This window comes from Mustela nigripes, chromosome 1 (genome assembly GCF_022355385.1).
Source record: "Mustela nigripes isolate SB6536 chromosome 1, MUSNIG.SB6536, whole genome shotgun sequence".
NCBI classification, from domain to species: domain Eukaryota; kingdom Metazoa; phylum Chordata; class Mammalia; order Carnivora; family Mustelidae; genus Mustela; species Mustela nigripes.
In genome coordinates this window covers 39,475,716-39,489,204 of record NC_081557.1, presented here as the reverse complement: position 1 = coordinate 39,489,204, position 13,489 = coordinate 39,475,716, and the positions used below count along the sequence as shown (strand labels likewise).

The following is a 13,489-nucleotide window of genomic DNA, read 5'->3' as shown; positions in this document are numbered from 1 at the left end:
CCCCTCTAAGCTCACTTCTGACCTTCTTGGGCCGGATAGAACTGGGAAAGCCTTAGCACGCACATCATGTCTAATGGCACCGAAACGGGCCTCAGATCTGCTCTTCCAGGTGTTTCGAGCAGAGAATATATTCCTGGTTGTATTTTCTATGTGAAGTCCAAAAAAGAAAGAGTGGAAATGAAGGACAGTGGGAAGGGAGGGAGCCTGAAGGAAAAAATGTGCTTCCTGCCCCCCATTCCTACCCTGGACACAGGCAGGGTGGGAGCGCTTTTCTGCCTGGCATCTCATTTCATCACCACAACAATCCCACAGTGTTAAAGGATCAATGGCTGTCTTTTCTATAGCTGGGGAAATTGAGGCACAGGAGAGTGAAGAGGCTTTTCCAAGGTCACCCAACCTGTAAAGGGCAGTGCTGATTCCAGCCACTGACTGCCTGCACTTTTTCCCACCCTAGATGAGAGGCTCAGGTAACTGTTGGTTTTACTTATATCTGAGCTTACTCTCTCCAAATCTTCCCTATTCCACTCCTATAAATCCTCCTCATTCTTTCAGGATGTGTCATAAATTCCAATTTCTTGAGGAAGTCCGTTCTGACAATGCACTCTTCTTGCATTGTCTTCTCAGCTTGATTATGAACTTCTTAAAGGAAAGAACCATGACCTGTATATTTTGTTGTCTCCTGACATGCCTGCACAGAGTCAAGCCCATGAGAAGTGCTCAGGAAATAGCCACAAAACAGTCTGGATTGATGCCTTTCAAAGCTGGGCTCCTTGGCACCCCAGCCAAGGGTTCCCTATTCCTCCCACAGTGGCCTCCAAGGCCTATACAACCTGCTCCTCAACCAGCCCCTCTCTGGCCTCATCCCCCACCCTTTCTCCCATAATCACTCTGCTCTGGCCACACTAGCTACCTTACTGTTCCTCTAACACACTGAGCACACTGCTACCCCAGGGCCTTTGCACTGGCCATTCCCTCCACCTAGAAAGCTCTCCCCCAGACAGAGTTCACACCTAACTTTCTCCAAGTCTTTCCTGATAGGAGAGCTCCAGACCATCTTGTTTAATTGGGACTCTTCATATTTTTGTCTTTGTTCCACTGAAATATCCTCACTAGGTGCTCAATAAGTGCTAGCTGGATGAAGGAACAGAAGGTTCTGAGTATGTGACCAATAGAAAGCAGGAGTACATCCCAGGTCCCTGTCAAATTCCCAGCCACACTGGGGAAAAACAGGAACATGGAAGCAGGTCTGCAGTTTCTCCCAACCATTTCACGCCCACCCCCACCACCGCACCAGAGCCCAATAAACAATTCCAGCAGTGGTGTCTACCTCTTACATCTGCCCACAGAGCTAGGGGCCCATCGTTGCCTATACATTACCTGAATATCCCATGTCTTCCATTAAATGGGAAGTTTCTGGCAAACCTGAACATGTCTGCTATTTCTTTTGTATGCACCAGTCCCTTCCATGGTCCCCAACCTGACTCCATGCCCTGAGCCTGGAGGAGCCTCAAAACCCTTAGGTCTGAGTGAGTGGAGGACTTGGTCTTATTCACACTAAGTCCCCTCCTGAAGAAAGCTATACGGACGGCTTCTGGAGCCACTCACGGAGCCTCTCTCAGCTTTCCTGAGCTCTCCATCTCAGACAGCTCCTGGCACAGACATCCTTCTGTGTCTCCAGGGAAGGATACCAGCAAACCAGTCGCTTGGTAACCCATCTCATGGCCTTGCTTCTCTCAGGAATCCTTCCAATCTCATCTGCAACCTTTCTGCTGAAAGTAAGAGATAAGCCTGTTTTCCCTCCATCAGGATCACTGGAGCAGGAAAACAAGAGGATCACTGGCCCCTGACGAAGGGGGCTTCGCCGAGAAAATGGGATTTTATCTCGTAGTAACTGCATGATCTTGGACAGAGAACTACAGTCGCTGAGCTTTAATTTCCTCCTCTGCAGAACGGGGGTTAACGATATCCCACAAGGTTGCTTACAAGGTTAAAATGAGGTAACATGAGTGATGCAGTTAGCACCTAATAGATGCTCAACAAACATTAATTCTCTTCCTCTTCCCAGCTCTTCTCCAGATAAGTGCAGGCCTATTTCTTCCTCACTGGTTCCTTTTTCCAATTTTTGAATCACTGATAAAAGTCTTTTTATCCACTTTCCACTGGATTTCCCTGCTAACATAAATCTCCACAGTCTAGTAAAATATTTTTTTAAAGCCTGGCCCAATTACAGACTTGAAGGGTCTACCTCATAATCCCAACACGGTATACTTTCCTCCAAATGGTCTTTTAGAAAATAAAGCAAGTCAGAGGATTTGTTTATTATTAAGCTGAGATTTAGATGTGAAAGAAACCATAAAAGTTAAAAGATGCACTTTTCCAAGCCCTTGAACTGAGAGGCAGGTGTAAAGCTCTCCCACACCCCTCCCATTTCTCCATGGCCCCTACTGTCTCATCAGGGAAATACTATGATGATTAGTTAGACAAACCCTACCCCGTTTGTCAAGATCCTTTGAGGCAGAAACCACATAAACACCAAGGATCATAACTACAATAAAAAGAAACTAGAAAACCCCTCTACTCTGGGACCCTAACCAAGGCAGAGCTAAATAAATCTGTAGCAGAATATCAAGAAGGATCTTCCATACGGATAATAGAAATGTCACCAGCATAAACAGGAAGAGAGATTAGTTCAATAAAGGAATAAAGTCACATTTGTGGGTCTCAAGTAAGATTTTTGCTTACTTTTAACTTCCCAGCATATAACTCAAAAGGTTATTAATACAAACTCCTACTGTTTTGGGCAAATAAACAGCTGCTGATGTTTTGTGCCCAAACCACTTTATTAGAGCTTTCCTTTACAGCAATTGTTTTTTCCTTTCCAAATCCTGAGAGGCTCAGACAGCTAAAAAACAGAGTGCCAAGGCAGGAGGAATAATAAAGGAAAGAGGAAACAGCCTGTGTGGGCAGAGAGAATGGGGCAGGGGCTGCTGGGACCCTCAGTGTCCTCTTTACAACACTTAGACAAAGTCAACATTCAAGAGCAGAAAGCAGAAGACCCAGATAGAGTGCAGTCAGAAGGGCTGTTTTTGTTTTGATGCAAAGAGTTGCCATTGAACAGAATTTACCAGCGTGAGAAGATAAAGATAACCAACCATCTAGGTTTGCCCAGGCTGGAGACACCTGGACCCAGGAATTACAGTTTTGAAACATGGGAAATCCTGGGCAAATGGAATGAGAAGACACATGTCCATGCCAGTGAATGGGAAAGCACACAGCACAGCACCTAGCACATGGTAAATGTTCCCGAGTCCTGAGGAGAACTGGAACGAGCTCTAGCTTGCAGATAGCATGCTCTGCTTCTCTCACAGGACAGTTCCTGGGGGCTTACGATGATCCTAGCAGATCCACAATGATCCAAGAGAAAGAGCCCTCCATGGCCTCTGGAACCCGACTGCACTCACCTACACAACAACAAACCAAGCCACCTGCCTGCCTGGCTCCCGCCTCCTACAGCCTTCCCCTTGACCTGATGAGGCCTCTGAGCTTACACCTGAACACAGCCTTCAGTAGAATGATCTCCTGGTCCTCTCTGTGTAATTTTCACCTTTTTTTTCCTTCTGTAGAGGATATATATACTAGGCATAGTTTCCCTTCTTGTCTCTACCACCATTAGCTGTGTGACCTTGGGCAAACTCTATGTCTCTAAGTCTCCATGCATCAATGTTCTCACCTCTGAAACTCTCTGTCCTCTCATGTTGTGGAGATAAAAAGCAGTCATATAAAAGAAAAAGAAAAAAAAAAGTTATGGCTAGCATCTAGGCCAGTGCCTGACACATAGGAGAACTCTTCCTCTGTGCTTCCTGATACAATCAATCTTCAATACTTTGTGTGCTTGTTGCTCTTAAAATAAACCAAGGATTTGGCTAAGATTCTTATTTGTCACTTCTGGAGCTTCAAATCCTTTCTTGGCTTTCTTACTCTTATATTCATTGGCTCAAGCAATTTTGGAACTGTCCTCCTGAGTCCCAGATGCCATTAACATGACATTTATTAGCCCAGGTTTCAAATCATGTCCTATCCAGATCCCTGAATTATGTACCCATTCCTCTGGAATCTCAATGGCCTTTAATGGCCTCTCCCAGGGGACAGAGATGGACGGGTACAGCAAACAAGTAGGCACTGCTGCTTGAAATGCAATGCCCAACAGTCTTAAACAGGGTTCTCTACCTCTGTCTTTTTTTTTTTTTTTAAAGATTTTTTATTTATTTATTTGACAGAGGGAGCCCGACGCGGGACTTGATCCCAGGACCCTGAGATCATGACCCGAGCGAAGGCAGCGGCCTAACCCACTGAGCCACCCAGGCGCCCCTCTACCTCTGTCTTAAACTCTGGACCATGGTGGAGTGAAGCCATTCATTCCAAAGGGTTGGCTCTAAGTCTCCTCTTCAGGCGTCATTTTTTCATTGCTCTCATCCATACCAAGGAGCAAGCAGGGTGTCGCTACCACTACTCTGGATCTTCCCAAACATGGTACTTTTGTGACTCTTAAAGGGAAGTAGTAACAAAATGTAGCCCAGAGGACCATTGTCTGTTGGTTCTAATGCCGTTTCAGCAGTGACATCATACAGGAAACCTGTCATGGTCTCATGGGGCTGGGCACTTAGGGCTTTCAGAAAAGTTCCCAAAAGCAAACCTTCACAAAACTGACATTGAATGTTGGACAGTGAAAAGGCTACATTTGAACCTCATACCCATTGGGATGATTCGTCCTAGCAAATACAGTTGAATCCTTAATCGTGTAGCCAGAAAAAAACTAGCAAAGCATTATTGTGCACATAATCAGGAATCGTCTTGCTTCAAGTTCCAGCTGGCTGCACTCAGCTGGGTCCATAAAAAGTACACAGACCCACACATAAGATTCCAGAAGAGCAGTCGTTTCCAATCACCACCACGACAAATTTTATATCAGAACAGTTGTGCGGTAATTTGTTATTAACAATAATTTAAGTACCAAAACATATGACTGATTAGGTTTAACTAATACATTGAAAGGATTTCAAGGTTATCACATTGTCTTGCATACTAATATGCTTTGTGGAGTGGGAGAGAAAGAGACAGAGTGAGAACGAATGCCCTGTGTCGGGACATGCTTCATCCTCACCCCGCCCCGGGGCATGCACCCTGCATGTGGAGGCATGCTTGTGAGGAAAGGGAAAACCGCAAGCACTTCTGTGCTCACACACTGCAGTGTGGAGTGGAGCTGACTCTGACCCCAAAGGCAGAGCGAGATTTGATAAGTTGATGATCGTAGGCTCCATGGAATAATCCAATCACTACCTAGTTCAAGAACCTTTGGCCCTAGAGAGACCAGCATTCAAGGCCAGCATTCATTTCATCTGGATCATAAGGAGCAGAGCTAACCCACTCCATTCCTTGCTCTCTCCTGCAGTTGCCCATGTCACATTTATGGACTTCTGCCCCTCCGTCTTCACGCATAATCCTCTTTCTCCCAAAATCCCATCTTGCTCCCTTCTGGCTACATTCACCACGCATTCAGCCTGGTGCTTCCCCAAAGAACCTTCTGTGTGACATCACCTCCAGCTAAATTGCCTTCCTATATGCTTCTCCATGGGGCAGCCATCTGTCCCAGACTCTTGGATAGAGCCCAAGCAATGAAAAAGGACAATGATCTGAAAGAGACCCTCCAGCCCCCCAATCCAGGCAATAGCCCATTCAGCTGTCCAAATTAAGTGAAGTGAACTTCTACAGGATGGTAATGAAGATGGTCCAGCAACCTTGTACATGGCTCTGAATCCCATGAATACCTTTGGAAAAATATAGACCCGCCTAACCCAAGTGACCGAAGCTGACCTACAAGGCCTTCACAAACCAGAGAACCAGACTGTGGCTCAACAACATTTCATTCCGAATTCTCCTTGAGATTCTACATCAACCTACTTATCAAGGGCAAATAACAATTTATGTCAAGTGAGTGGGAAAGAATGTGGAATGCATTTACTTTACAGCCTACATACTTTTGGATAAAAATGAAAAGTCTCTGGCCATGGGAAAAAGTTGTATGCTTTGGCAAGGTTTTCCTACTCCACAAAGATGTGGTCTGGGGCTATTAATAAAGGTAATTGAACTCAACTTCTAAATCCTGCTTTTGCACTCTCTCAAAATATCAATCACTGTTACTAATATAATTTCACATGCCACAGTTCATTCCAAAGGACAAATAGCTTTACTGTTTAAATGACACCCTTTCCTCAAATGAACTCCAAACATTCAGCAAACATCGTATTCTCCTCTTCACAATCCTGCCAAGCCAGGGATCAGATGAGAAGGACACCACCCAATTCTCGGTGACATCCAAAAGCTACAGGGGCAAAAAAAAATTAGCTCCCAACACCCAGATCTAGGACATTTTCTGACTTTTAGGGACCATGTATGCTTTGTAATCACAGTGAGCAACCTGTTTTTACTGACCTAATGCACATTAAGATGCACATAATATGCCTAACAAACTTTTAGGAAACGAAAAGCAGTTAATAATCCATTTTGCCCATTGTTGGGATGATCTTGACTCAGTGAAGTAAGATAATGGACTTGGAAATTAGTCATATAATGTAATACATTATTAATCATGGTATTCAGAAGGGTAAATAGATATTATAAGAACACTACCCAGGAATTCAATTTCCTTTTAGATTTGTTTACTCTCTTGAATTCTTTATGCTACCATCATCCTCACAAAAATATAACAGTCTGATCTTTCTTTTTTTCCCAAAAAAGTGATTTTCAACCTTTTTTTAGAAAAGAAGCAGAGCCTTTTTAAAAATATTTTATAGAATACCAAATATAAGACAGATGAAGGAGGAGATACACTAGCTGCAAGGAGATACACTGCGTGCAGAAGGGGTCCAGGAGCCTTCACTTGACCCTTTTATTTCTCAGGTCCCAGATCCGACCTTCTAGAAGCCTGGGGCTCCTGGGGCCAGAGTGCGAAAAACACTGCCCTAAGTCATCCATGTAAAGCAAAAACTACGTATATAATATAGAATACAGGCAGTATACATATATATATATTACATATATATATGTATGTGCACATATATATATTTAGTGATCTATATAAATAAAATATATATATATATAATACACAAACACTGATATCCCAAGAGAAAAACTGGCAGAAGACATAAATACACGGCAAAAACCAACACAGGTGGGGGAGGATACTAACTGTACAGTAATCAAAGGAGTACCGATGAAAAGAACACTTGCCAGTGATTACATTTGCCCAGAATAAGTTTAACAGTAACACCCAAGGCTGGACAGGCTCCGTGAAACTGGTACAGTAATACCTTGCTGGTGGCCACGTGGAAAGATTTTGAAAACAATCCTTCATCAAAATGTCCATACTCTTTGAGTCAGTAGTAATCCCACTTCTAGAAACAGATACTTAAAAATAGTTCAAAAGAAGAAAAGCAAGGTGAAGACGTTTATTTCTGCGTTAATTATAGTAGAAAAGCCAATGTTCAATAATGGGGAAGTGGCTAAATCAATAATTGATGATGGAATATTAGGCAGTCATTAAAAATATAGTATAAGTTCTCTTTAAAAACCATCCACTTAGTTACCTCTCCAGAGGAAGCATACCTTCAATCCCTCTTCTAGAAAACAAGCCCTGAGATGCATTTGTCCTTCTGCAGCAGCTTTTCTCTCCTACGGCACCCCGACTCACATCTCCAGCTAACAATTGAGTTGTATGCGTACCAACAGTCCCCTGAGTTTGTTCCCAAATGTGTTTATACTTTTGGTACTTGTCACTGTAACAGCATAATTTAATTACATATTCTATAAACCAATGGAATATGACTGCTAAGAAAATGAGAGTTGTTGTTTCGAAGAAAATTAATTTCACTGCTTTGGAAAGACTTTGTAAAGCTAGTCACTTACATAGCAGTCTGACTGCATATGAGCAAAATCACTGCAAAGGACAAGACAAAAGTCATAAAGATTTAGGCTACTAACATGGAGATTGCTTCATAAGCATCTTTAAGTTCTTAGCGAATTTTAAAGAAAACAGAACGAGGAATCAGTCTCCGTAAGCAGGACATTGTGGGCGTGGTTTATGCAAGGAAGAGGAAGATCAGAAAGGCAGCTGGCCCACCCAGCCCAAAGACAAAGCCTTGGCCTTAACATCAAAAGGTTGGCAAGTGAATGTACAGCACATTAAAAAACAATATAAAAAAATTTAATACACGTGTGCAATATTTTGTTTCATTCTCCTCTTTGCCGGGTTTTTCCATTAACTAACTTAAACCCCAATTGTATTGAATAAAAGGCATTCTGTTGTCCTTTAAAAACAAGTCTACATGACAGGGTCCAGGAGTGTCTTGATTCACCCCTATATCCAACATCACCTCCCTGGTGTGCTACCTGGTACTTATTAGGTCTCCAATAAATAAAGACTGAATCAATAAACTATGTAGCAAACAGGAACAAAAGGCTTGTAACAAGAAGCAAGCTGAAAAAAAGCAGAATATAAAATCAGAGGCAAACCATGACTCTACCCTTGTTTTTTAATATGGAGGCAAATGGGCAAAGTTCGAAGGGAATGTTCCAAAATGCAAAACAGTTGGGTCAGAGTACAATGCATGAGAGGCAATTTTATACATCTTTAAGCATTTTCTTCAATATTGGCACGTTCTTTACAGATTCAAAAAGGTACTAATCAAGAAAAGGAGAAAACTGTTTTAGGTTCTACTGGACTTCCAAAATAAGAATTGCACCAACACTGCCGTCCCCCGTCAGTCTCGCCGACACATAGGCCTCCTTCAGCACACCCTCTGCCTCAACCACCTCACCACCTCCAGCCATCCATCCTTCTCCTCCCAAGAGCAAACCTGTACTAACACGGGCTTCATGTCTCTAATCCAACAAGATGCTATTTTTGAAATCTGGAGCTATACACCCTCTCGTTTACCGTAGATTTGGTTTAAAAAAAAAAAAATTCTCAAAACTGCAATTTACATTCCCAAGAGATTCCCAAACACCATCTAATTAAATCATTCAATCAGAAAACAAATTAAAATGAAATATCACTGCAACCCCCAAGAGGAAAATAAACTTTTCAGTCATGACTAGAACAGATCTCTAGGGTGATGCTCCAAAGCCTCTTCTAATTGCAAGTCCTATGGAACATTCTGCTGAACATTTTGTGACATTTGCAGTTTCCGGGACAACTTCCCTTCCAAAGCAAAGAGGAGCCTGAGCAAGGCTCCAAAGCAAAACATATTCCTTCGAGAATGGAGACGCTTTCATTAACAACTAGCTGGTGCACTGGGCACCCACACTGTGTATTACTCTCCCAAGCGTTCATCCATCCAACACCTGCTCTGTACGACGTGCCGGGAACTGTCCTGGGTACTCTATGGACACTTCTTTAGTAAATGTAACCTCTGCCTCTTAGCATGAGATAAAACAAAACCTAGAGCTTCCTGAGTTTATCTACGGAAGAGTCTCGAAGTGGGAAGGCTAGGACTTCAACATTCCTTGGCCATCCTCCAAGGTCTCTCATTCTGACACCCACTCCCATCATCAAGTAACTCCAGGAGAGCACTGCTCCCCCTGTGCTCTGCTGGCCCTCTAAGGAGACAGTATAGGATGTGGTGAAGAACACACACTCCAGAGAAGCCACATAAGCTGGGTTTCAATGCCCAAACTGCCACGTACCGGTGATGTGACCCGAGACAAATCATATAACCTCCCCACCTGTAAAATAGAGTTAATATTACCCATCTCATAGGGTTGTGGTGATTAAATTAGTACATATACAGAAAGTACTTAGAATGGTACCTGGCACATAATGGGTGCTATATAATTTTCAGTTGTTATCATTATCCTTTCCCCACTCCCCCAGCTCAGCAGACTAAACTGGGTTGCTCAAAAGGCTGAGGAAATAACAGCGAATACACAGGAACAGTTCACATCACTAATTACAAGAGTCTGATTGTCCTTTCCCATCCTCTGCCTTCAGAGAGCTGCACTTGGCCAGTCCCAAATTTGCAGACCTCTTACTTAAATCAAGTAAATCCCTAAATTTACTTAATTCCCTGCATCCTAGCTCTAGATGGCTCTAGCACCACTGGGACAGCTGTCACCGGTCATCACTATCGCAACACAAGTAATCTCTGCCCTCTACCTGCCTCCTGTCTAGTCTTCCCCAAGTCACTGACCCCTCCCCACTGGTCTACCGGTTGTGGCTTCTGCCTTTCTGTCTTGAGAATCTGGGCATTTCTGAATATCCATAGGAGTCCTAATACAGTCAGTGCACATATACAAGAGAACTGGACCAACCATGTCTTCAGAACCCTGTTCTGTCTTTGCTTCTTATTTCTCCCAATTTTTTCAGGTATATCTTTTAAAGTTCAGAACAATGCACAGTTATAAGGTTTCTTGGGAAGAAACTCACAAAGGCTCCTTTCAGCTTCAACACCGTACTCACTTTCATGTAGAGCCTTATAAATCATGTGACATGGTCCACATTCAACATGATAGGGGCTACTCTGTGATGAGCTCATGGGTTAACAATGTCTCCTCACTGCTTCCCAAAGTGGTACCTGGCTCTCCTCCTCCCTGAGCAGACTGGAAAGCACAAGAGAACCATTTTTCCAGGAATACACACACACACACACACACACACACACACACAGAGAGAGAGAGAGAGAATGTATGAATGAAAATCTCTCAAAATCTGTGAGCAAACTGGAAACGTCAAAGTAAGGTACGGCCTTGTGTCTCCCTAGGAACATTCTGAATCACCCTGGGGCAAACACTATACTTCAATTGCTGATTAATTGTCAGTCCGGACCATGGGATGGAAAAAGTAAGAAAGAGCAGCAACAGGAGCCATCAGATAGATAAATTGTTCTGCCAAGTCCAGTGCCAGTTTGAGAGGCAGAGGCAGGTATGATGGAGAAGCTGCCAGGGGTCTCCTTTGCTAAAAAGTGCCCCCAAGCCCTGGCCTTGGTTTGAAGTCATCATTTAGAAAGCACAAGCCATAAGTGCACCTCTCCCGCCCTCATGGGAACCTTCTCTGGGACATGTGGGGAAACATACCAACTGTGAACACAGCAGCTATCCCTACCTTGGCATGGGGCAGTGGGGGCAAAAGCAGATCCAGACACCCACGCTGTAAATTAAGGAGAGTACTCCTGGGGGAGAAAGGTTTCCATTCAACTAGATATTTGCCCAGGTCTGCTGGGTAGTGGCCCCAGAGCTTGGCTGGCCTGCCAGGTTTACAGGTGAACAAGGCTCCCTGCCTTTAAGTAGCTCACACGCCTGGGAGAGAGCAGGGGAAGCGGGGAGGTGAAGAAAAGAGAAGGGTGAACGTGTGAGACGCGCGCGTGAGTGCACACCCAGCACCAGTGCCCCACGGTATGGGGAGCTCTCCATTGCCTGCCTCTGACAGCACATCAGAAGGGGTCTCCTTGGGATTGCTCCCGTACCTCACCCTCCCCTTGGCTCCAGTCCTGGTCTGGGTGGAGCACAACCACCTCGCGCAACCTTAGACTCCAGACCCACGCCAAGCGAGTCTGTCCGCTCCACCCCAACAGCTCCCTGGGCCTGGGAGTGGAGCTACAGGAGGGAACGGCCTTCACCGGGCCCGCCGGGAAGGCACAGGCCAGGATGGGTTCTCTGTGTCCCGGGCGGATGAGTCACCGCAGTGGACAGAGCTCCAGGCTCCTTCCCCGAGTGGACACCTGGAGAGGGTCTTGGACCGGTTGGCTGTGGTGGGGGTGGGGACCGCTATAGGTGGACCGCACCCCCAGCCAGAGATTCCCCCTGCATTTCCAACCGCCTCCGGACGGCGCACAGCAGGGCTGGGGCTGGGTCTACGCAATCTTCCCAGCCCCGTCTTGTCCCGCAGCCTGTGGGTTCTAAATGCCAAAGACTGGGGCCGCGCGAGCCATCTCGCCCTGGGCCCTTACAGGGGCCAAATAAGCTCCACGGTCCGCGCCAGCTCTCTCCTGCACACACACAAACATTCACCTACACACACTCTGAGCCGGACCTCTGTGTGATGCCGAGAGCCCGCGAGCAACCAGCCCGGAGTCTCAAGCACATTTGGACACGTGCGCAGCGCGCCCCCACACCTCCAGTGAGCTGCACACACCCGCGCGTGGAGCCCCGCGCACACACGTGTGCCCCGGAGAAGCGCGCACCGCCGCGGACAGCGAGGGTCTCCCACGCAGGCGAGAGCGCACCCGCAGCCCCCGAAGCGTCTGCGGCCTCGGACCCCGCGGCCGCTGGCCCCACGCGCACCCGCCCCAGCGAACCCCCCTGCCGCGCTGGGCACTCCCAGGCCTTGTGAGCAGCCCAAGTTTCCCCGGGCGCCGGTACCTTGGATATGCTGCTTGATGACATTCTCCAGGTGGTCCAGCCGTTCAATAATCTTCAGGGTGTCCCCTTTGTCTTCCTCCAGCTTCTTGTCGGGCGCCGGCTCCTGCCCCCGCACATACACGCTGGCGATGTAGTTGGTGACCCAGCCCACGTAGAGCAGACATATGATGTTGGTCATGCCGCTCAGGATCACGCAAGTGGACACCAAAGTTTTGGTCTTCCTGGTGCACACCATTCTGGGCTCCCTCCTCCATATAGAGCTCCCGGGGGACCCTCCTAGCCGCGCGCCGGCACTCCCCCGCGCGCACACCCCCCAGCCGGCTCCGGAAGGCTGGGCGCCGGAGCACCTGAGTCCCGAGTCCTCCGCAGCCCGGGCTGCTCGCTGTGGAGAGCCGTGCCCAAGTTTGGAGCTCCCGCCGCTGGCCACCCGGAGAGAGAGCTTGACAAAGGAAATGAGGTGGATTTTTTTTTCCAAATTAAAAATCTCCGAGCCCTTCTGGAAGCGGTCACGGGTGGCCGGCAGCCGCACGCCCGGATACGCGCGTCTGGGAAACTTTGCCACAGCCTGGGTCCGCGGCCGCGCCGTTTCCCATCGCCAGGCGCGGGTTGCCTTGGCGGTCCGACCGGCCCGCGCTGCTGGAAGGACGGCGGCGGCGGCGGCGGCGGCAGCGGCGGCGTTAGGGAGAGCCGCGGAGCAGAGCGGCCCGGCCCCCTCCGAGCGACAAGCGCCGCCACCAATCGCGCTCCGGCTCGGGAGAGGGGCCGGTGCTGGGCGGCCGCGGACCAACGAGGAGGGCGCGGGGGGGCGGAGTCCGGCCTCCGGGCCCCACCTGCTGGCCGCCCTGGCTCCCGCCCTCCAGGGACGCGCCTGAGCCTCCACCCGCGCCCGCGCTGGCTACCCCAGACCCGAGACTCCCGGAGAGGGCGCGCCGCCAAGCTCAGCTCCGAGGTCCGCAGATTCCGTCTCTAGGGAGTCCCAGCTCTGGCTCTTGCCCCGGCACCTCCGGTCTTCTCGGGGTCGCGCGGCTCAGCGCCCCTCAGCGGGGCTCTTCTCGCCCGGGTCCCACCGGCCAACTCC

The 13,489-nt window shown here is 47.5% G+C and overlaps 1 protein-coding gene across 1 annotated transcript in view; it reads right to left on the bottom strand.

Moving 5' to 3' along the window:
• GALNT18 (polypeptide N-acetylgalactosaminyltransferase 18) overlaps positions 1 to 13,093 on the bottom strand; it is a 345,093-nt gene extending 332,000 nt beyond the window's left edge. The window contains exon 1 of the mRNA XM_059408147.1: positions 12,412 to 13,093. Within this exon, the coding sequence (XP_059264130.1) occupies positions 12,412 to 12,646 (235 nt within the window). The 5' untranslated portion in view covers positions 12,647 to 13,093. The remainder of the gene's footprint in view (positions 1 to 12,411) is intronic.
• Positions 13,094 to 13,489: the final 396 nt, after the last annotated feature.